The sequence below is a fragment of the Callorhinus ursinus genome, unplaced genomic scaffold (genome assembly GCF_003265705.2).
Source record: "Callorhinus ursinus isolate GAN/ISIS: 27379988/994484 unplaced genomic scaffold, GSC_fseal_2.0 scaffold35, whole genome shotgun sequence".
Taxonomy (NCBI): Eukaryota; Metazoa; Chordata; class Mammalia; order Carnivora; family Otariidae; genus Callorhinus; species Callorhinus ursinus.
The window spans coordinates 4,219,229-4,238,845 of record NW_027397097.1 but is presented as its reverse complement, the minus strand read 5'-3'; the positions used below and the strand labels follow the sequence as shown (position 1 = coordinate 4,238,845).

Sequence of the window (19,617 nt, the reverse complement as noted above, 5' to 3'; positions counted from 1 at the left end):
CCTCCCAGAGGGGCAGAGACCAGATCTTCTTCTTCTTCTTTTTTTTTTTTTTTAAGATTTTATTTATTTGACAGAGAGAGAGAGAGACAGTGAGAGAGGGAACACAAGCAGGGGGAGTGGGAGAGGGAGAAGCAGGCTTCCTGCTGAGCAGGGACCCCGACACGGGGCTCGATCCCAGGACCCTGGGATCATGACCTGAGCCGAAGGCAGACGCTTAACGACTGAGCCACCCAGGCGCCCCAGACCAGACCTTCTTGTTCACCTTTGTCTCCCCCCGATCCCACCCCAGCAGCCTCCACAGAGCCTTGTACTGCCAACTAGGTGGAATAAATGAGACCCCGCATGTGGTCCAGAATTCTCAGGCCAGGTATGAGGGTGGAGGGGTGAGGATGGAGGGGGAGTGATCTGGGAGGCTTGCAACACCCTTAGCTCTACTTCAGCCGCCTGGGGCCCAGCCTGGTTGGTGTGAGATCCTTGGCTCTTTCTGTCCGGGTGCTGGTGCTGGGGCGGGGGGGAGGGGAGGGGGCGTAGACAGGGTACCTACCTGGAGCCAGCCCCTTGGCGCCTGTCTGTCCCCGCACAAATGCAGGAGGCCTGTAAGAGTCTCCCTCGTTAGGACAGTACTCAAAGTGGGAGCAGAGAAGAGCTTCTGGAAGACACTGGGAAGTTGGAGGTGGGTGGCCAGCCCCTCTCCTGACTCTGATCACTGGAGTCTCATTCCCCCTGGGAAGTTTCCCTCCGAGTCTCCACTCTTTCTCCCATGCTGGCCCGAGGCAGAACACTGGTTCCAGCGCGGACACAGCCCCCCCACAACTGCCGCCCTTTGGCTCTCCCGAGCACACATGAGGCCAATCAGCCTTTACGAAAAGAACTTTATGAACTATAGCCAGACAGCAGAAAGAAAACCATAACAGAAAATTCCAGACATGTCATGTGGTCCAGTTGACAAAGTCCAAGTTTTGTGATCCACTGGAGTTCATTCATTTCTCCCTCCCCAGAGTTCACACATGCACCATTTCCCCAACCCAAGCGACTGTGCGGCTCTCTCCAAAATAGACCCGGAATCCCTCCACTTCTCTCCACCATCACTGCTCCCCTAATGAAAGCCACCTTCATCTCTCCCTGGGCTGCTACATCAGCCTCCCAACGGATCTCCCTGTTCCCTCTCTAAGTCCGTCGGCCACACAGCAGCTAGAATGATCTTTCCTGCACATAAAACTGATTGCGTTATTCTACTCTTAAAACCTTCTAATAGTTTTTCGTTGCACCTAAAGTAAAATCCAAATTTCCTGCGTTGGGCTCTGCAGCAGCTACCTTCTGCCTTTTTCTCAGACCTCGTCTCCTACCTGCACCAACGCTTCAACCTCAGTCCTTACCTGGTTGTTCCTCCATCTGGATGTCTCCCCCCACGAGATCATCTCACGGATGGTCCCTCCCACTCGCAGTTCATCACATACTTGTGACCCCTTATGAGGTTTCTTTGACAGCTGTTATTAAAATAGTCTGTGTTAACTTAATCACATCACCCTGCTTTATTATTATCATAAATTTAACATTTGAAATGATCTTGTTCCTACTTGTGTATTGTTTATCGTCTGTCTCCTGCTCCCAGGATGCAAGTTCTGTGAGGGCAGAAACCGTGTTGGTCTCACTGCTATGTCCCTAGAGCTTAGAAGAGGGCCTGGCACCCAGCAGTCATGCAAGAGATACTGAGTGAATGAAGGATTACCCACCCCAGCCACCAGAGGTGGCTCAGCATCACGGAAAGTACCCAGATCCTGGAGACAGTGCTCATCAGTTGTGTGATCTTAGGCAACGTAACCTCTAGGACAGAGGCTCTTTCCTCATTGTGGAAGTGTGGAGAGCTGTACCTACCCCGAAGATTGCTGAGAAGATGAAGGGAGGTCATATATTTACATATAAGATAAAGCCCCTACCTAGTAGCCACTCAGCACATGGTAGTTACGACTTCCCTGAGAGGCGATCTGGCTGCAAGACCTGGTCACCTGCCCGTTCAACCCTTTGCCTGTCTCCACCTTATTTCTGGCTGTAGGTTGCTGCTCGTCTCCATCCCTTGGCTCCTCCAAGGCCAGAATCAAGAAAGAGATCCTAACTCTTCAGGTCACACAGTTCCTTGAACTCCACCCTACTTACTCATCTGAGGGGCTCAGTTCACCCTCTAGACATTCTAAGTACCCAGGAGTGCCAGGCCTCTAGAAGGCCCCAGTTCTGTGGACTCTGAGATGCCCCTTAGTGCTGATGAGTCCTTGCGAGCTGGCCATCTTGTGGAGCAGTGACCCCAGAGGGGCTGGGGGCTGGTCCAGGGTTTTCCACGGGGCAAGAGGTGCTGTGGGGAAACTCAGTGGGCAGGGGGGCTGGAAGCAAACCTGCCAACTTCCCAGTTGGACGAAAGCTGGCTCCATTCATCTAACCAAGAGGCCCTCTAGCACTCCTCTCCTGGCTCTCATTTATTCACTCACTCCTTCATCCAGACTGGAACAGGCACTGGCTTGGAGCAAGGCCCTGAGCTGACGATTCAGAGATGAACAGACCAGGCCTGGCCCTTGTCCTTGGGAATCCATGGCTGAAAAGACAAGACCGATGTAAATGGTTCATTACAACACGGAGGGGAGAGTAAGGTGTGGGTTGCCTAGGTCGGGCTGACAGACCAAGGGGTGGTGGCCTCTCTCTCTTCAGCTCCTCTGTTTCTGCTCATCCCTTTCTCTCTCTCTCTCTCTCTCTCTCTCTCTGTTTCCCTGCCCATTCTCTTCCATTTGCTGTACATGGAAAAGCATAAGAACTTTGGGCCCCTCCTTTGCGGGTGCCAGCTCCAAAGCTTCATGTAAGGTTACCCAAACCTCCCAGAGATTCAGGGAGTGGATCACGAAGCCCTGAGTCTTCTCCACATCAGGTTTCTAGTTGTGTCCCCATCCCTGTCACCTGCCCTCTCTTAACCATGAAGCTCAGGCCCAGAGGGAAAAGAAGGAAATCCCCGAGTTAAGACAACAACAGGGAAGATGAACATCAAAATAACTCCGGCCTTTTACTCGTATTTCTCAAACACCAGGAAGGGGACACAGGTCTGTGTAAACCCGTGCACACTGCACCCTCCTCCGTGCTGGGGTGTGCGAGCAGGGGAAGGGGAGGGACTGGGCAAATTGAGCTGATTGCTTTTCTCCCGCCACAGGCTTAAAACGAGTGTAGTGTCCCACAGCTGGGATGGGGCTTGGGGAGAGGACGGGTTCAGGTGGGAGGCAATGGTTCTTTGGAATCAGGAACCCCCCCTCCGTGTCCCCTGCAGAATGCCCATGTGAGCTGTTACCGCCTCCACTGCCCTCCCGTCCACTGTCCCCAGCCTGTGACAGAGCCACAACAGTGCTGTCCCCGGTGTGTGGGTAAGTAGCCTCCTTCCTCCCCCTTGCCCACTAACCCTCATCCCCATCCCAGTGTGGGCTTCTGGCTGAGGGGGGCCCCTGGAATGAGAGGGGGGCAGGCTCTAACCATCAGAGGTTTGGAGGAGGCAAAGGTACTCAGGGGAAGAAACATCGTGGATCCCCCAGGAGGGCTAGGGTAGCAGCAAACTTCTCATTCCTAAGTAGCTGGGCTGGGCAGGAGGAGGGAGAAAATGTGGAAAGTGGCTGAAGGAAACAGGGGTGTGGTTGACCCATGGATGGCACACTTCGGCCCCAATCCCGCTCTGGCTGGCCGGAGCTAGAGGGAGTGGACATGCCGTGTGTCAGTGGATGAGTGAGCAGGGGCTGGGAGGCCTTGTAGGGAGAGGCCAGGACCACGGCCCTGGGGCTGGGAATGACCAAAGGAGTTGAAGCACATGGACTCGGAGATTCCTCGCAGTGCTGAGGTTCAGGCATTCTCTGTGTCTTGACGCTAAATGCCTATGATTTCATGATTTTAAGATTCTAAGAGCTTCTGAGACTGGGATTCTAGGAAGTAAACGTAAAAGAGAGGAGAGGAGAGGCGGTCTGAGAAGGAATTGGCATAACCAAGTGTATATGTAACCAAATGGCCAACGAGGGGCAGCCAGTGGGGAGACCAACTTAAGAGGCAGGGAGATGTTGAGCGGAGAATCAATGCTTAGAAGCATCAGGAAGGTGATAAAACAGGGCTCCAGACTGTGGTCTCCAGGCTCTGCAACCATGGCTCTCCTGGTGAGCTGGGGACCTGTGTGGAGTATGTGTGTAAAGGGGCTCATTTTCCATGGGGGACCCCAGTAGGGATCTCACCATGGCTCTGACCTGGGTCATAGATATTCTTGGCTCTGGGTCCCCTGGGGGAGCAGAGGTTCTGAGCTTCATCCCGCCCGGTGAGGGGGGCATCACGCCTCCTCCTTGGCAGAGGCTCACTCCGGGAGGCCTTACCTCCCCTTGCTTTGTGCGCTGGCCCCTTCCGCTTTACATGTTCCTCTCTCCTTCTCCCTGCCGCTGCCCTGCCCCTTTGCCCGCCTGGCTCAAATGTTCTTCAGGACTCAGCTCAGCCATCAGCTCCTTCGGGAAGCCTTCCCTGACCAACCCCCAGCTCCCACCCCCGGCTGAGTTAAGGGCTCCTTATCTGTGCCCCCATCTGCCCTAGCCCTTACCATACCAGTGTTACTGCTTATAGAGTGTCCTTCTACCCAATTACATTGCGAGTTTCTTGGTGGGAGGGGCTGGGTCTTACTGGGCACTCCATTCCCAATGCCTAGCTTGTCGCCTGCTACAGAGACGGTGCTTAGTAAAGGTGTCTTGAGAGGACAAGTGGGTTCTCTCAGGACTGGAGACTTATACCCCACTACCTGGCAGGATGGGGACTGGCTAACTGGCAGGGGCTGAGGAGTAGGGCTGCGGTGGCCAGTGAATGATGGCGCTTACACCAAGCACAGGGACAGTCTAGATCACTCCAGCTGACATCACTAGGATCTAACTCTGCGTGGGACCTTGTTTTGTTCACTGCTGTCTCCCCACCACCTAGAACAGTGCCTGGCACTAGCGAGGATTCATGGATATGCTCACTGAATGGGGAATGAACTAACACAGGTCCCCACCAAACGGGGCTCAGTGGAGCTGAGGCTTCTGGCCTCGCCTTCTTGCTCTTGTCAGGGCCAGCTCAGACACTGAGGGGCTGAAAGGCCCTGGGGGGGACCCATGAGAGGGAGTGACATGGTCAGATGTAGGTATCAGCGAGACCTCTCGATTAGCTAATATGGAGACTGGCTGGGAAGGCCGAGGCCAGAACTTGGTTTAAATGCCAAGACAGGATAAGATGCAGAATCTTCAGAAAAGTGGCCCAGTGAATTTTGACAAAGCTTTTGGAGCAATGTGAAACTTCATTTTCTTTTTCCTCTTCCCGCCCCTGCCCCGTGCAGAACCTCACACCCCCTCTGGGCTCCGGGCCCCCCCAAAGTACTGCCAGCACAATGGGACCATGTACCAACATGGAGAGATCTTCAGTGCCCACGAGCTGCTCCCGTCCCGCCTGCCTAACCAGTGTGTCCTCTGCAGCTGCACCGTAAGGCCTTCCCCCTTCTCTTTAGCCCAGGCCAGCACAGACAGGCCTGCAAAGCACAGCGGTGTGGTATGGGGGGACAGTGTTCTTCCTGGTCAAAGCAAAGTGAGAGTGAATGGGCTCCTGGGGAAGGGAACATCTGGGGTTTGGCATGTCCTGCCTGTCTCTGGCCTTCCTCATCCCCCGAGCCACCTGTTACAACATGCTTACCTTGTGTACTCACATTTGCCCATTTCTGTGTTCTCCAGTAGACTCTGCACTCCTCAAATGGAGGGAACATGCCCAATTCATTTTTGTATCTTTTGCTGCTACCGGCCCAGGGCCTGGCACACAGATGTATATAATGATTGCTGAATGAATAAGTGAACGAGTGAATGATCAGTCCTGGGGTACAGAGACAGGGTCAGACTGCTCGTTGCATATGGATTTAATCTGAAGTCGCTTAAACTCCTCCTGCTGTGGTCCGAGTTGGGCCTAGGCACAGGCAGAACTGACCCTGCAGTGTTACCAGGGGACAGAGACTGAAGCCAAGCAGGGCCTGATCTAGAAAGTCTTCACCCTCCTCCTCAGTGGGCTCCAGTGAGGCCCGGCTTTAGGCTGACAGGTGGCTTTCAGCCTGTCATTCTTACCCTGGCGCTTAGCTCATCTGTGCATTGGCAGGAGAAACTCCTGCTCTCCTGATCTCCACACCTGCTCATCAAACTTCTCCGGGCCTCCGTTCCTCTTATTGTGGAAGGGAGTCTGACCAGGTGATCTCCAATGTCCCGTTTAAGATAATAATCTGAGTTAGCAGTGACATCGGGGTAAGAGGCCTAGATTAGATGCCAGACACCCATGTTTGAGCCACGCTTCCCTATGTGACCTTGATCAAGTCACTTCTCTGGGGCCTGTGTCCCCCTCTTTTCAGCGAGAGGATCCTGTCCGTCTGAGATTCTGAATCTTCAAGTATCTGTGCTGCAGAGCGAACAACTTACAAATAATAAAGAGTGACCACTTAGAAAGCAACATAGAGAGCACTTATTTTTTACAGGGCTTGAGTCTCTTCCAGCAGTCTAATATATTGTACCTGCTGGTTCACGGAGATGTCTCGTGTTTATATACAGCTCCTCAAAGGCCCTAAGAGCAGGAAATCACTGTTCTTATTTCTCAAATAAGGAAACTGAGGCTCAGATCAGTTAAGCGACTTGCCTAACGTCACACAGCTAGTTAAATGGCCAAGCCAGAATTCAGAGGCAGGACCACATGACTCCAAAATTCATGTTTCTTCCCTGTGTTGCGCTACTTCCTGTGAAGGGACAAGGGCCCGGATGAGGAGGAGTCCGTGGGAGGAGACAGAAATGATGGTGTGGCGGTAGGGTGGTGAGAACATTCTTGTGATTCCTTGTCCCTTCTCCTTGGATACTGGGGTCTCCCCTTCTTTCTCCTCCTCCTTGTTTAAATGGGACTGGCTTGACTCCTGGCCCACTTCTGAGCCTCATGGGGAAAAGGCATAGGGAAAGGCCTGCAGGTGATACCACTGCCTGCCAGGTATATCGTGCATTCCGGTTTAAAAAGGATTTTCGCAACCGCTCCCTCATCTGCTCTTCACAACCCAGATGGCAGTGCTCCCATTTCACAGAGGAGGAAAGTGAGGTGCAGAGAAGAGAAGTGACTCACCAGAGGTCGTCTGGCTTCTGATTTCCAGAAGGCCCTTCCCTCTGCAGTGCTGCCTCTCCAGGCTGGGTCCTGAAGCTGGGGACCTAGGGTTTTCAGTAAGAGCTCGATGAGCCCAACATGTGTCCCACTGATCTCCGTCCTCTCTCTGGGCCCCCTTGTCCCAGGTCAGGGGAGGAGAGCGTTGACTTCAGTGAGAAAAGCCTGCAGGCTGGGCTCTAGTCCACTCTGCTGGGCTGCGTTTCTGATTTCAGGCAGTTCAGGCCCCCCTTCAGGTCCTCCTCATCTGTAGGATGGAAGAACCCCACCTCACCGGTTTGCCGTGAGAGCCTAGGGAGGGACAGGGTCTGAAAACGCTTTAGAAGCTGAAGGATGAATGTTGCCTCAGGGCCTGGGGAGGGAGTGGGAAGGGCACGGGGGCCCCTCCTCTGAGCTGGCTGGGCCTTGCCCAGGGTGTCTCTGCTGCTCCCTTCTTCTCCCACCTCAAGGCCATTTGCCCCCAGGGCAGGGGGCTCTCCTAATCCCAGGGCTGCTCCTCATCGGAGCTCGTCTCCCGCTTGCTCTGTCAGGAAGGCCAGATCTACTGTGGTCTCATGACCTGCCCAGAACCAGGCTGCCCCGCACCTCTCCCGCTGCCTGCATCCTGCTGCCAGGCCTGCAAAGGTGAGTCTGTCCCTAGATCGGGCAGCGCCCACTCACCCCACCCCAGGGACCTAGCCAGGGACTATTAGAGGTGGGGGAACCTCAGCCAGTTGAAGGGCAAATGGCTTGAGCAGAATCAAGTGCACAGATGGTCAGACTATACCCTGTGGGCTGGGGTAAGTTCAGGAAAGCTTCCTGGAGGAGGCAGGACTGGGGAAGGGAGTGCTTCATAGTAGAACCCTTCTCTAGACGTTGGCATTGTGGAAGGGCACTGGACCAGGGGCCAGGTGACTCCAGTTTAGTCTTGGTTCCTCCGGCTAATTCCTGCAGATTCCTTCCCCTCTTTGGGTCTCAGCTGTGTTTTGTGTGCACTGAGAGGCTGGCCTCAGACTGTGTGATGCCAGTGTTCTCGGTCTTTGAACCAAGAATGCTCGGAGGGAGCCAGACTGTATGTGAGGTGAGGGCTGGAGAGAGAGAATCCCCCTCGGGGCCTTGTGTGCGGGCACCCCACGGGATGGAAGACAGAGTCCTAGGGTCTTCCAACTGGAAGGACCGAGGTGCCTGTGAGTGGATAGTATAGACGAAGGTCTGGTGACCTCAAGTGTGGCTGGACAGGGTGGCTCCCCAGGGGGTTGCAACTAAGCAAGGCTGCAGGGATGGGATGCTGGGCCCTTGGGCATCCATCACGGGCACTGAATAAGATGCTCCGGCCCAGCCAAGAAGTTCATTCCTAACGGTGACCATGAGGTCAGTGTGGGAAAACTGAGGCAGCAACCCAGTTGTAGGGAATTTGTCAACCCAAGGGTAAGGACATTTGTAATGGGAAGCGGGAATAAGGCCCCACTGGGGCAGAGGGACCTGCTGGTGTGCAGGGACTGCAGAAGTGACACTAGGCCTGGGAGGCTGAAGGCCTGCAGGGCTCCAGTCAGCAAGGCTGAGGAGATGGAGGCTGACCCAACTTCCCTTTGGGTTTCCAGATGGGTCAAGTGAGAGATCAGCTGAAGAGGACACCACGCAGTCACAGCCTGGGCTGGTGAGTGCACAGCTTTACTGACAGGGTGGAGAGAGGTGGTGCGGGCAGCTGGTAACCCAGGACTCTGGGGCAGTCAGTACCAGTTACTGTCCTCACTTCTCATTTGTCCTCTAGGTCAGCAACGCGAGCTCCACCCTGTTCCAGCCCCTCTCCCTAGCCTCATGGCTGCTGGGTCAACAGCGGCCTGGGGAAAGCACCATGCCGTACAAGAGCAGGCCCCAAACTTCCCCACTTCCCTCCTGAGAAACACTTGTGACACTGTTCTCTCCAAAGCCTGTGTCTGTCCTTCGTTCAGGCTGCCTCTGGGCAGCACATTCCCCTGAGGGAATGGCCTCTGTCTTGGCCCAGCCTTCCCCACCCAGCCCCTGAGGTACTGGTTCTTTGTTTGGGGGTTACCTCTCTGTCCTCCCCTCTGTCTTGGCCCCTCTCCATCTTAGTCTGGACTTAGGATGAGCTAAACTGCCCAGCTTTCTCTGGTCAGAGAGGAAAGAGGTAGGAGGATGGGCTTACACACTGACTCAAGTCCCCATCCCCACTCTGTGCTCTGTCTACAGTGGGAACAACTCCACCTCCTCTTTCAGCCTGGGTCACCTGGGCCCCGGGGGACTGGAGGCTGGCCTCCTGTGCTCAGGGACTCCCCAGGCGTCTGAACTAGCGAGCTCCCCCTTTTCCTCTGCCATTCCATCCTCTCCCTAGGAGGCAGTGTGCTAAGCGAAGCCCACCCAGGCTCAGTTCCAGGCCCTGAGCAGCTACTTACTGGATGACGTAAGCAAGTCCCATGAAAGGGTTGGGCTCCCCGATTCCGTCTTGCCACTCTTCCACTTGACAAGCATTTCCTGGGAGCCTCCTATGTACCTGGGCCTCTGCCGGGGCCTGAGATAGTTTCCTGGGAGCTCCTGCGGGGTCAGTCTGGCCAGTCTCTGACTCAGAGACTATCTGGGCAGGAAGGGGCTGTAGGAGAAGGAATATGAGTGACTCGGTATCAGCGAGGGGGGGGTAATAAGCCCACTTGTTCCTCTGCCATGGCCTGGAGCTGCCCAGTCCTCTAACTATAAGCTATGATGCCCAAGGCCTGGTCTGGAGGGGCAGGGTCTCAGGATCTTGGATTCCAGGGGCTCAAGAAAGGGGGCTCTGGAGACCCAGGGTCTCCAGGTGGGACCTGCTCTTAGTCTTCTGCCCTGTGAAGATTCTGGGGCCTAGTGAGACCTTCGGAGGCCCATCCCCTTCTCCCATCACCTAAATCTCCCGACTCTCATCCTCACCACAGCCTCACCTTCCATTTCTTAAATAGGAAGTTTCCTGGGTCCCTGATCGCTGTGTCTCCCAGATCAAGACCTCAGTACCTTTGTTCACTCCAGTCCCGAGGCCCTGGCTCTGACAGGCCTCAGAAGGGCTTGGTGGAGGCAGGATTCCCAAACCACCGTTCTGAGAGTTTTCAAAGATCCACTGTCTGAGAACGTCTTAGGCTGCATCCAGATCTTTCCATCCCTGGCATGTGACTCTCTTTACTGGGAAGTCCTGGTGGTGTCTAGCTGCAGGCCTCACTGCAGCCCCTGTCTTGCTGCTCCCCTGCTGGTACTGGCCCATCAGTGATCCCCATCCTTCCTGCCATTTGCAGAGACGTTCCCAGGATCCGTGTTCAGGGGACAGTGGGAGAAAGAGAGGCCTGGGCACCCCAGCCCCCACTGGCCTCAGCTCTCCTCTGGGCTTCATCCCTCGCCACTTCCGACCGAAGGGGGCAGGCAGCACGACAGTCAAGATTGTCCTGAAGGAGAAACATAAGAAAGGTGGGGATGGGAAACTCCTCTGATCCCTGAGGTGGGAAAAGGGGGCCCCGACTGCCCCCGCCTCCCATCCCTGCACCCCCTGCTCAGTGCCCTGATCTCAACTTGGCCAGGAGCTTGTAGATTTATAAAACATCAAAACTGAAGGTGTCCTGAAAGGGCACCGAGGTCCAGAGTACCGAGTGAGACAGAACCAGCCCTAGAACCAAGACCACAGGGCGGCATGACAATATTTTCTGAGCCTCTGCCATGTCTTTGCTGGGAACCGAGGGGCACAGAACAGAGAGATGAAAAATGGTCCCTGTCCTCTAGGGGCTCCAGACCTGTGAACAAACACTACAATAGAGGAAGCGGTGAGAGAAAGTTGTGGACAAAGGGAGGAGGGAGCAGAGCCAGGCTGCGGGCAGGTGGTCAGGATGCAGCAGGGAAGGCGCAGGGGAAGGGGAGGAGAGCAGGCTCGGGGCAGGACTCCCACTGGTGCGGCAGGCGCAGCTGCCGAGGTACCTGCCTCGGCCCCTTTGGGACAGATGGGACACTGAGGCTAAGAAAGGTGAAGGGACCTGCCCGAGCTCACACCGCCAGGTAGTGACAGAACTGGGTCTCAGTGCTCCCCCTACCAGAGGTGCCCGTGAAGGGCAGGGGGAGGACTCTCCATCTTCAGCAAGAACGGACTGGGCAGGGGTCAGCCCTGACTGCTGAAACAGGGGAGAAGTCAGGGACAGGGGACCAGTTTTACACCCGGCCTCCACTTTGCAGGCCGTGTGGCTGGGCCAGACCGCTGGAGCAGGGGCTCCCCGAGTTCCCAGCCCCACCCATTCCTGGATCCGGCCCAGGTCTGCGGCACTGACCCTCCTCTCTTCCCACCCTCCTTGGCCCAGCCTGCGTGCACAGTGGGAAGACATACTCGCATGGGGAGGTGTGGCACCCAGCTTTCCGCTCCTTTGGACCCCTGCCCTGCATCTTGTGCACCTGTCAGGACGGCCGCCAGGACTGCCAGCGGGTGACCTGCCCCACTGAGTACCCGTGCCATCGCCCTGAGAAAGTGGCCGGGAAGTGCTGCAAGATTTGCCCAGGTACAAAGAGGATGCTGGGGGCAGGGAGGGCACTGGCCGCAGTAGGCCCGGGGTCCCTGTCCCCGGGGCACAGGTACTTGGAACATCTCCGACGACACCGATGGGGCGTGGACTCTGAGCCACACGCTGCAGGAGTTTTCAATGCACTGGAGTGGAAAATGCCCAGCTCACAAAATATTTGCCTTAGAGAACATCTAAGGCTCTAGTGACCGATTCAGAGACTCTCGCACATATACACAGAATCAATCAGAGAATGTTCTGGATTCTATGAAATCATAAGATCGTAGGATATTAGGACTTTGCGGGGCGGGGAGGAGCCAATATTTATTGAGCACTTACCATGTGCCATGTAGGTTATTTTGCATGCGTGAATTCATGGACTCCTCACAACAAACGGACAGGGCAGGACTATTTTTCTCCATTTCACCCCAGACTGTCTTGCTCCACAGATAGTGCTCTTGACCACTGCTGTCGTCTTTCAACCCTCACGTACCTGCAGGAAAAGAGAAGGGATCTTCCCAAGTCCCACAGCAAAGTGGCAGGGGAACGGGAGTTAGAACGGAGGCTTCCAGAATAGCCAGCTGAGTTCTTCCAGCACTGTTGTGTGAGCCTAGGATTAGTGAGCGTGCAGAAGCAAACATCAGAGTATCTCGTGGGAAGAACAGCCTGTGGTTGTCAGCAGGAGCTGTCGTGAGGAGCAGGCCCCTTCCCTCAAGGCTGAGCGGGTGGGGTAGAAGGCACGGGCTGCGGTCGTCCCTTCGCCACAGCTGGCTAGCCGGCTGGGTCGGCAAAACCAAAGGGAGAGGAATAAGGAAGAAAAAGGGGAAGGAAACATGCATCGAGAACCTTCTAGTGCCAGGTATTGTACTGTGATTTCACATAGTTCACGTACTCCTCACCTCTCAGATAGCTTACAAATGAAATGACAGAGTGGCTGCAATCATCCTAAGTCTCCACCTACCCGAGGCTTTAACGTCAGGAAGGGTGCATCCACTTTAGCCCGCTTACCGACTGACTTCCTAACTTACTCTTGTGAGCTTAGACAAGTAATTTTCCTTTCTCGAGCCTCAGACAGAGTTGAGGGAAAATGTTTCATAAATTGTAAATCAAAATCCAAACCTAAGGGATAGGGTCGGAGTAATATGCTACTGGGACAGGGTTAGAGAGGGAGCATGATGGGGTGGTACCGGAAACACATGAGGGGTAGGGGTTCAACTTGAAGTCTCTGGGAGCCTGGCTGTAGCTCACTACTAGGCTCCTTCGCAAACACAGACTTCCGTCCACTTTCCCTTAAAAATATTGAGACTGTAGCCTTACAACTCTTAGCGGGACATCTCGAAAGGCTTCGTAACTAGTAAGAGTTTCTTTTTATTTTTTTAAGATTTTATTTATTTATTTGAGAGAGAGAGAATGAGAGACAGAGAGCATGAGAGGGAAGAGGGTCAGAGGGAGAAGCAGACTCCCTGCCGAGCAGGGAGCCTGATGCGGGACTCGATCCTGGGACTCCAGGATCATGACCCGAGCCGAAGGCAGTCGCCCAACCAACTGAGCCACCCAGGCGCCGCAAGAGTTTCGAAGGAAGCGTGTATGTGTAGGGACTTAGTCCTCGAGTCCCTGAAAAATAGGGAATTGTTAGTACATGGAAAATTCTGGAGAATGTCTGTCCTTGGAAGTCCAGCATGTTGAGGCTTTAGGACTGGATCCAATTTGGGACCAAAACCCATCACCACTATCACCATCATCCGCCCACACAACCCGGCACACTACTACAGTGGGATCATCATCCCCTCCACCACCTCTCCCACCATCACAACCGTGATCTTCATTGTCGCCATGATCACCTCTCTCCTCCCAAACCTTTCATTCTGTGTGTGTTCGTGAGAGCCTGTGCTTGGTGGTGTGGGTGACTCAAAGGACAGCCTGTCGTTCACCCATAGGTCGCTTGTAGAGAAAAACATATCCGAGGGAGACAATTACAAGGCAATGCAAGGTAGTGAGACCAAGGGCACGAGTGGGAGGCATAAGCAAGAAGGGTTTTAAAGGCTGTGAGTGGGAAGAAGCAGGGTAAGCTACACTGTTCCAAGTGGGCTGCCTGGAGGAGGTGGAAGAGGAGTGGGGTGCAGAAGGATGAGAAGTTTTCTGATATGCTGATCAATGGGAGGTGAATGGGAGAGGCGGCCCCTCTCTCTGGTACCAGGGCACCAGAACTTTCCCAAGGACCTTAAAGACCTGAGGGGGATGTCAGACTAGCGACCTGGCTCCCTGGGCCTACCAGGCAGGGGTGGGGGTGGGGGTCAGAATGTTCACGAGCTCCTTGTCTTCCCCAGAGGACAAGGCAGACCCTGGCCCCAGTGACATCAGGGCCACCAGGTGTCCGAAGGTGCCAGGCCGGGTCCTCGTCCACACTTCAGTAGCTCCAAGCCCAGACAACCTACATCGCTTTGCCCTGGAGCATGAGGCCTCTGAGCAGGTGGAGATCTACCTCTGGAAGCTGGTAAAAGGTGAGCATTGGCCCACTCCCAGCCGGGCTTACCTCTGGCCTGTCCCCCTCACCAGGGGCCTTAGGGGCATTTTGTGGATCAGAGGCCTCTAGCCCGGGAAGACCTGCCTCTGGCTACCCTTCTAGATTTAAGTCTCCAATTCCAAGATAGAGGGAGACAGAGATTCTGTCTGTGATTCTCTGACAGTTCTGATAAGCTCATCCACGGGGTGACGCCAGGGCCTCGAAGTGCTCCCTCTCCTGGGAGGAAGGGGTTGTTGCACTTGCGAGGAGCCAGGAAGGGTAACGCCTATGCAAAAGCGTATTTTGAAGCAAAAGGCATTTTGAGGCAAAAGGCATGTCTACTGGTAGAACGTCAGCACGCTATGAGGGGAGAGCTTCTCAGGCAGAAGGGCCTTCACGGCATCCTCAACGCAGGAGGGCCTGGAGGCTAGTCTCATTCAGCCTTTTCCGTATGGTGGACTCTACCCCTCCAATAAGTGGACGTCAGAACATAGTTCTCATTCTTTGCGAAACTCACCAGATGCAACAGGAGGCTCAGATCACCAGCTGAAGGTCAAGAGGAGTTGTCATTGAGAAGGGAATTGCTGAGAGTTGGGCTTTTTGGCTCTTCTTGCCTAACATAGATCCCCTGGGCAGAGTAAAACAAACTAAACCCTTTAAGTGTGAATTAGCTGTAAGGTCACTGTTCTCTCCCGATGGGTCTGGCTGGAGTGGGCAGGGGTGGAAGAGGGAATGGTCATGATAATGATAACCAGCGTGTGGAGCACTTTAGAGTTTACAAAGTGCTTCACACTCATTATCTCATTTGATTCTCAACGATCCTGAGAGTTAGGTATTATTATCCCCATTTTACAGATGAGGAAACTGAGGCTCAGAGAGGTGAAGTACCTGGCCCAAGGCCACACAGCCAGTAAGTGGAGGACGGGAGCTAGAGCCCATGTCTTGTGACGTCAGATGCGGCTCTTTCCCTGCTCTACTCTGCCTCCTGTCCTAGGAGGAATGGACGAAGAAAGCGGAGCTGTTCAGCCTGGAGAAGAGAAGACTGAGGGGGACAGGACCATTGGCTTCCTGGCTCTGAAGGACTGCCCCAGGCAGGGGGAGCGGTTGTGTTCTGAGTGACTACAAGGGTCAGAATGACAAGCAGGGGCTTTGAGAATCAGACAGACCTGAGTTTGAATCCCGGCTCTGCTCTTTCTTAGCTGTGTGGCTTTGGGCAGTCACTTGACCTCTCTGGGCCTCAATTTTTTCTTCTGTTAATTGGGAAGGAGGGTTTTGGGAGGATTAAATGAAATACCATGGGTACAGCCCTGACCTATAGTAGGTGCTAACATTAGTATCTTCATCCCACCTCCTCAGTTAGAATTACAGAGAAGCATGTTTCCACCAACGAGAGGAAGCACTTTCTCATACCTAGACCCTTTCTGTCAAAGAAGCGGGGAGCAAGCTCAGTTCACAGGGGTGTGCAAGCAGCAACTGGGCAGGGGCTCTGCCACAGCCGAGGAGTTAGATTCAGCAGCCCTCATCATCGTTTTGTGCCTGGACAGGTGCTGGTTTCCTCCAGACCTCCCCTGCAACCGCACCAGGTACTGGGACCACAGAGAGTAATAGGTCCCAGTCTCTGTCCGTGGGAGCCCAGGACTTAGTGACTTGGATGCAGTAGGAGCTCCCCGGGAGCTGAGCTGGTCAGGCTGGAAGGCTTCGTGGAGGAGGGGACTGTGGCTGGACAGGCGTGAGGAAGGCAAGAGGAGTGCTTTGCAGGCAAGGAAGGGTGGCAGCCACAGCCTCAGACCGGCCCCGGAGCTTCTGCTTCCATGCCCTGTGTTCCGCCCTGTCATTGGTGTGTAGTAGGCCCCTGCTAAAGTGTTTCATTTCATCCGTAGAAGAAACCTGAGGGATATGCATTAATGCGCCATCTTGCAGATAAGACTGAGTCTGAGAGGTAAAACGACTTGCTCAAAGTCACACAGTTTAAGCACTTAAGCAAAGATTCAAACCCAGGTCTGAGTCTCCCCAGAGCTGCTTCCACGGAGGCGACCTAATGCTTTCAGAGAGGCGCCTGAGGAAGGCCAAGGTGTGCCCAGGATGGCGCAGACTGGAGCGTTGTAGCTCAAGGCCAATCTCAATACCACCAGGCCCAGCAGGAAAGGAGCAGGTGGTGGGGACTCCTCAAGTTCACGGTGCCAGGCTCTACCTTCCTGTCACTGGCAAAAACCCCCTCCCCATCTCTTGCCCCGCTGGGCTGCCTAAGTGCCTCATCAGTCACCTCCCTGCCCCACACTGTGGGGGGTCAAAGCAAACACTCCCGAGGTCTGACTGTCAGTGGGAAACCCTCTTTCTTCACCCAGAGGAGCAGAATCAGCAGGCCTCGGGGGCAGGGAGAGGAAGGGGAGAACTGGCCTGGAGACACTGACACCCGGACTCAGGCCCCAGAAGCTGGCTTATTGTTAAGAGCCCTTTCGATTCTGGAGTTTCAGAGTAGAAGGGACCTCAGGGGTCCTGATTCCAGCCCCTGTCTAGGAAGGAAACCCCTTATGGCCTCCCGGATGGTCTCCTAGATGGTCTCCAGCCCCTGACTCCGCATGCCCCCAACCCCACCTCCATTGTGGATGGCTCCACCTAGAAAGGGTTTGTTTTGGCATTGAGCTGAGCCTCACCTGCTGGTACCGTCTCTGCCCTGGGGGTTCACAGAGCCCAGCTGCCCTCAGACCTGGCACACCCTCCAAAGGCATGGCCATGCTCCTCAGGCTGGCTCGATTCCAGGTCCTAGAGCTCAGTTCTTACGATCATGCTTTACAGGCTACAGTGTGAAGACCCTCCCTCATCCCTGTCACCTCCTCTCCATTTGCGTTCTGGGGTGTGTGCAGTGGCAGGCCTGGGCAGAAGGACTTATCGCCATCTCAGCCTTGTGATGTAGCCTGGGCCTTTGGAGCGAGTCTCTCCCATATCCTGGTCCTTGGCATCTGGACTGGGGGTCCTGAGAACGATGCTGGACTTTCCCAGCCTCCTGGATCTCAGTGCTGACCGTTCTTCTCAGTGGCATCCTACTCAGATTTCCATAAGCAAGGCCAATTCTTAGTTTTCTTGAGAGCTGTCCCGGCTAGCAGAGGCCTTGCTGTCACACCTGTTCTTTCTGGCCACAGACCCTGGCGGTCACAACTGGTGCAACTTCACAGCCCGTGTGCTCGGGGTTTCAGCGCCATGTGTGGTACCCGTGGCCAGCTCCCCATGGGATGCAAACATCAGGAGATCCAGCTAATGCCTCATTCCCTTTAGGGCCCGGGCTAGATTGGGTACACATATGTTTCCTTACCCATCCATTCATCGAGGGATCATTCACTCGTTTGTTCATTTGTTCACTTATACTAAATGACTGATGTGGGCCAGGCGCAGGGGAACCAGAGAGGCAAAGCCCTGCAGAAGTAACCAGGGGAGGCAAGAACAGACACAATGTTAGCACAATGGAAATAGGGATAATCGTCAACAGCAGCTAAGAGCTTCTGGGTGCCCCAAGGAGGGGAGATCAAGGAAGACTTCCCAGCCAAAGCCTGGAGGATGAGTAGGAGTCTCTGGAGACAACAGGAGAAACAGAAGTCAGTAGGAGAAGGAGTTGCAGCAGAGGGGTACCCTATGTAAAGGCTTGGGCCCCTCGGGGGACTTTGAAGTAGTCAGTTAGGGCTGGAGCACAGGAAGGCCGCCCAGGGGCTGGGTGAACAGAGCCTCGCGCTGACAGGGGGCCTACCACTCTGACACTTGATGTTCTTGGGAGTCCGATAAGCACACCTATTGATTTTTATCACACATTCTATGCCCAGAAAAAAGCATGACCAGTCCATATGGGCCCCCCCCTCCCCCACACCCCGCACTGTGGACAGGTGAGTAGTGTGAGAGCAGGATGCTGAGGGTGACAGCTGAAGGGTGAGCAGAGAGGTGATGAGAGGTCAGGGAAAGGGAAGGACCGCTGAGGTATGGTTTCGAATGACTGCAGTTAGGATCACAGACTGCAGGGGGAGTATGAGGGGTCAGAAGTCTAGTGTAGCGACCCAGGCAAGATGTGATGGGGCCTGTATGGGGAGAGTGGCTATGGAGGTGGGAGGGTAGGTTCAAAATACTGAGGAAATCTAGTCCACAGGGTTTGGTGTCTGGTCGGAACAGGGGAGGGGAGGGGTGACTGGGTCCCGTCTGTGTCTGAGTTACCCGTTCCACTGACTGCATGGCCCCACCTTTTCCTGCTCATGCCCTTGCCTCTGCCCTCAGGAATCTTCCACTTGATTCAGATCAAGAAAGTCAGGAAGCAAGACTTCCAGAAAGAGGCACAGAACTTCCGGCTCCTCACCGGCACCCATGAAGGTGGGACGTTAGGCCGAACAGGGGGGCCTGGGAAGAGAGCCGGGCCAGAGGCCAGCGGCCTCTTGGGGAGCTCCTGGCCGCTGGTGCTGGGAGGGGGGCGGGGTGGTTGTCAGCCACAGACGGGCAGTTCCCGGCACAGGAATCCAGTGGGCGTCTGGGCCAGAGATTTCTCAACGCAGGGCGCCTGGGAGTGGGAAGGTGAAGCAGAACCATCTGGATTTGGTCCTGGGAGTGGAGGAGACAGGGCTGTGGAGGAGGGAAGCCTGAGCCCCCAAACCCTGACACTGCCTATCCCCTCTCTATGGGAATATTTCCTACTGAAAAATTCCTAAGCACTATACTGAGGAAGATGGACCCAGGTGGGGCTTGGGGCTGGGGCGGGGGGGGGGGGCGGGGAGGAAGTCACAGATGGGTGTATCACCAAGAGGTGACACCCCCAAATGCTGGTTGGTTGAAGGTGGGGTCACATGCCAAGAACTGATCGGGGATAGAGTTTTGTGATGGAAATACCCATCTCCTTCCTCCTGTGGACTCCAAACCCAGGCTCTCACCGCCCTTCTTGTCCTAAGTTTTTCCCACCCCAGTCACTCTGCCTCTCTTGGGCACATGCATGCACACGCGCACACTCTACAGCCGACCCCCACCCCCACACCCCTCTTCTGCTTTCCTCTATCCAGGTCACTGGAATGTTTTCCTAGCCCAGACCCCGGAGCTGAAGGTCACAGCCAGTCCAGACAAAGCAACCAAAACCTTATAACAAAGACCTAAACAGTTGCAGATACAAGCTTTATCATTTTTGTTGTTATATATTAATAAACGATAAGTTGCATTACCCCTCAACCCTGCCTGCTGAGTTCATGTCCGGTCTGCGTGTGTTCCCACAGGGACTGCAAGGCAGGCCTGGTTATGTCCATTTTACGGGGTTAGAGACTGAGATGCGGCAGGGGTAGAGGCTGGCCTCTGTCCTCGGGGCACATCGTTCCCCCAGCCTCCCTGCCCAGGCCCTTGTCTGCCTCTGGGGCCTCTCCTGGCTCTGCACTGCCTCCATCCCTGGCCCCCAGCTATGGTTCCTCCTGCTGTTAT

General features: G+C 54.9%; 1 protein-coding gene and 2 long non-coding RNA genes across 5 annotated transcripts in view; 1 reads left to right on the top strand and 2 right to left on the bottom strand.

The window, feature by feature from the left end:
* CHRDL2 (chordin like 2) overlaps positions 1 to 19,358 on the top strand; it is a 31,311-nt gene extending 11,953 nt beyond the window's left edge. The window contains exons 3-11 of one of the 3 annotated variants that reach the window (XM_073879706.1): positions 3,302 to 3,395; positions 5,360 to 5,502; positions 7,722 to 7,815; positions 8,772 to 8,827; positions 10,446 to 10,614; positions 11,490 to 11,684; positions 14,012 to 14,185; positions 18,442 to 18,534; positions 19,212 to 19,358. In XM_073879706.1, the coding sequence (XP_073735807.1) occupies positions 3,302 to 3,395; positions 5,360 to 5,502; positions 7,722 to 7,815; positions 8,772 to 8,827; positions 10,446 to 10,614; positions 11,490 to 11,684; positions 14,012 to 14,185; positions 18,442 to 18,534; positions 19,212 to 19,291 (1,098 nt within the window). In that variant the 3' untranslated portion in view covers positions 19,292 to 19,358. Of the gene's footprint in view, positions 1 to 3,301; positions 3,396 to 5,359; positions 5,503 to 7,721; positions 7,816 to 8,771; positions 8,828 to 10,445; positions 10,615 to 11,489; positions 11,685 to 14,011; positions 14,186 to 15,042; positions 15,098 to 18,441; positions 18,535 to 19,211 lie in introns of those variants that run through there. The other 2 variants (XM_025894418.1, XM_073879707.1) reach the window with 2 other exon arrangements.
* Positions 472 to 7,793, bottom strand: LOC141370464 (uncharacterized). Its single transcript, XR_012374508.1, has 3 exons — positions 7,156 to 7,793; positions 5,710 to 5,849; positions 472 to 2,584 (listed from the first exon to the last, which is right to left on the bottom strand). It is a non-coding gene; the product is annotated as an uncharacterized lncRNA (long non-coding RNA).
* Positions 9,355 to 12,152, bottom strand: LOC141370463 (uncharacterized). Its single transcript, XR_012374507.1, has 3 exons — positions 12,024 to 12,152; positions 10,171 to 10,592; positions 9,355 to 9,778 (listed from the first exon to the last, which is right to left on the bottom strand). It is a non-coding gene; the product is annotated as an uncharacterized lncRNA (long non-coding RNA).
* Positions 19,359 to 19,617: the final 259 nt, after the last annotated feature.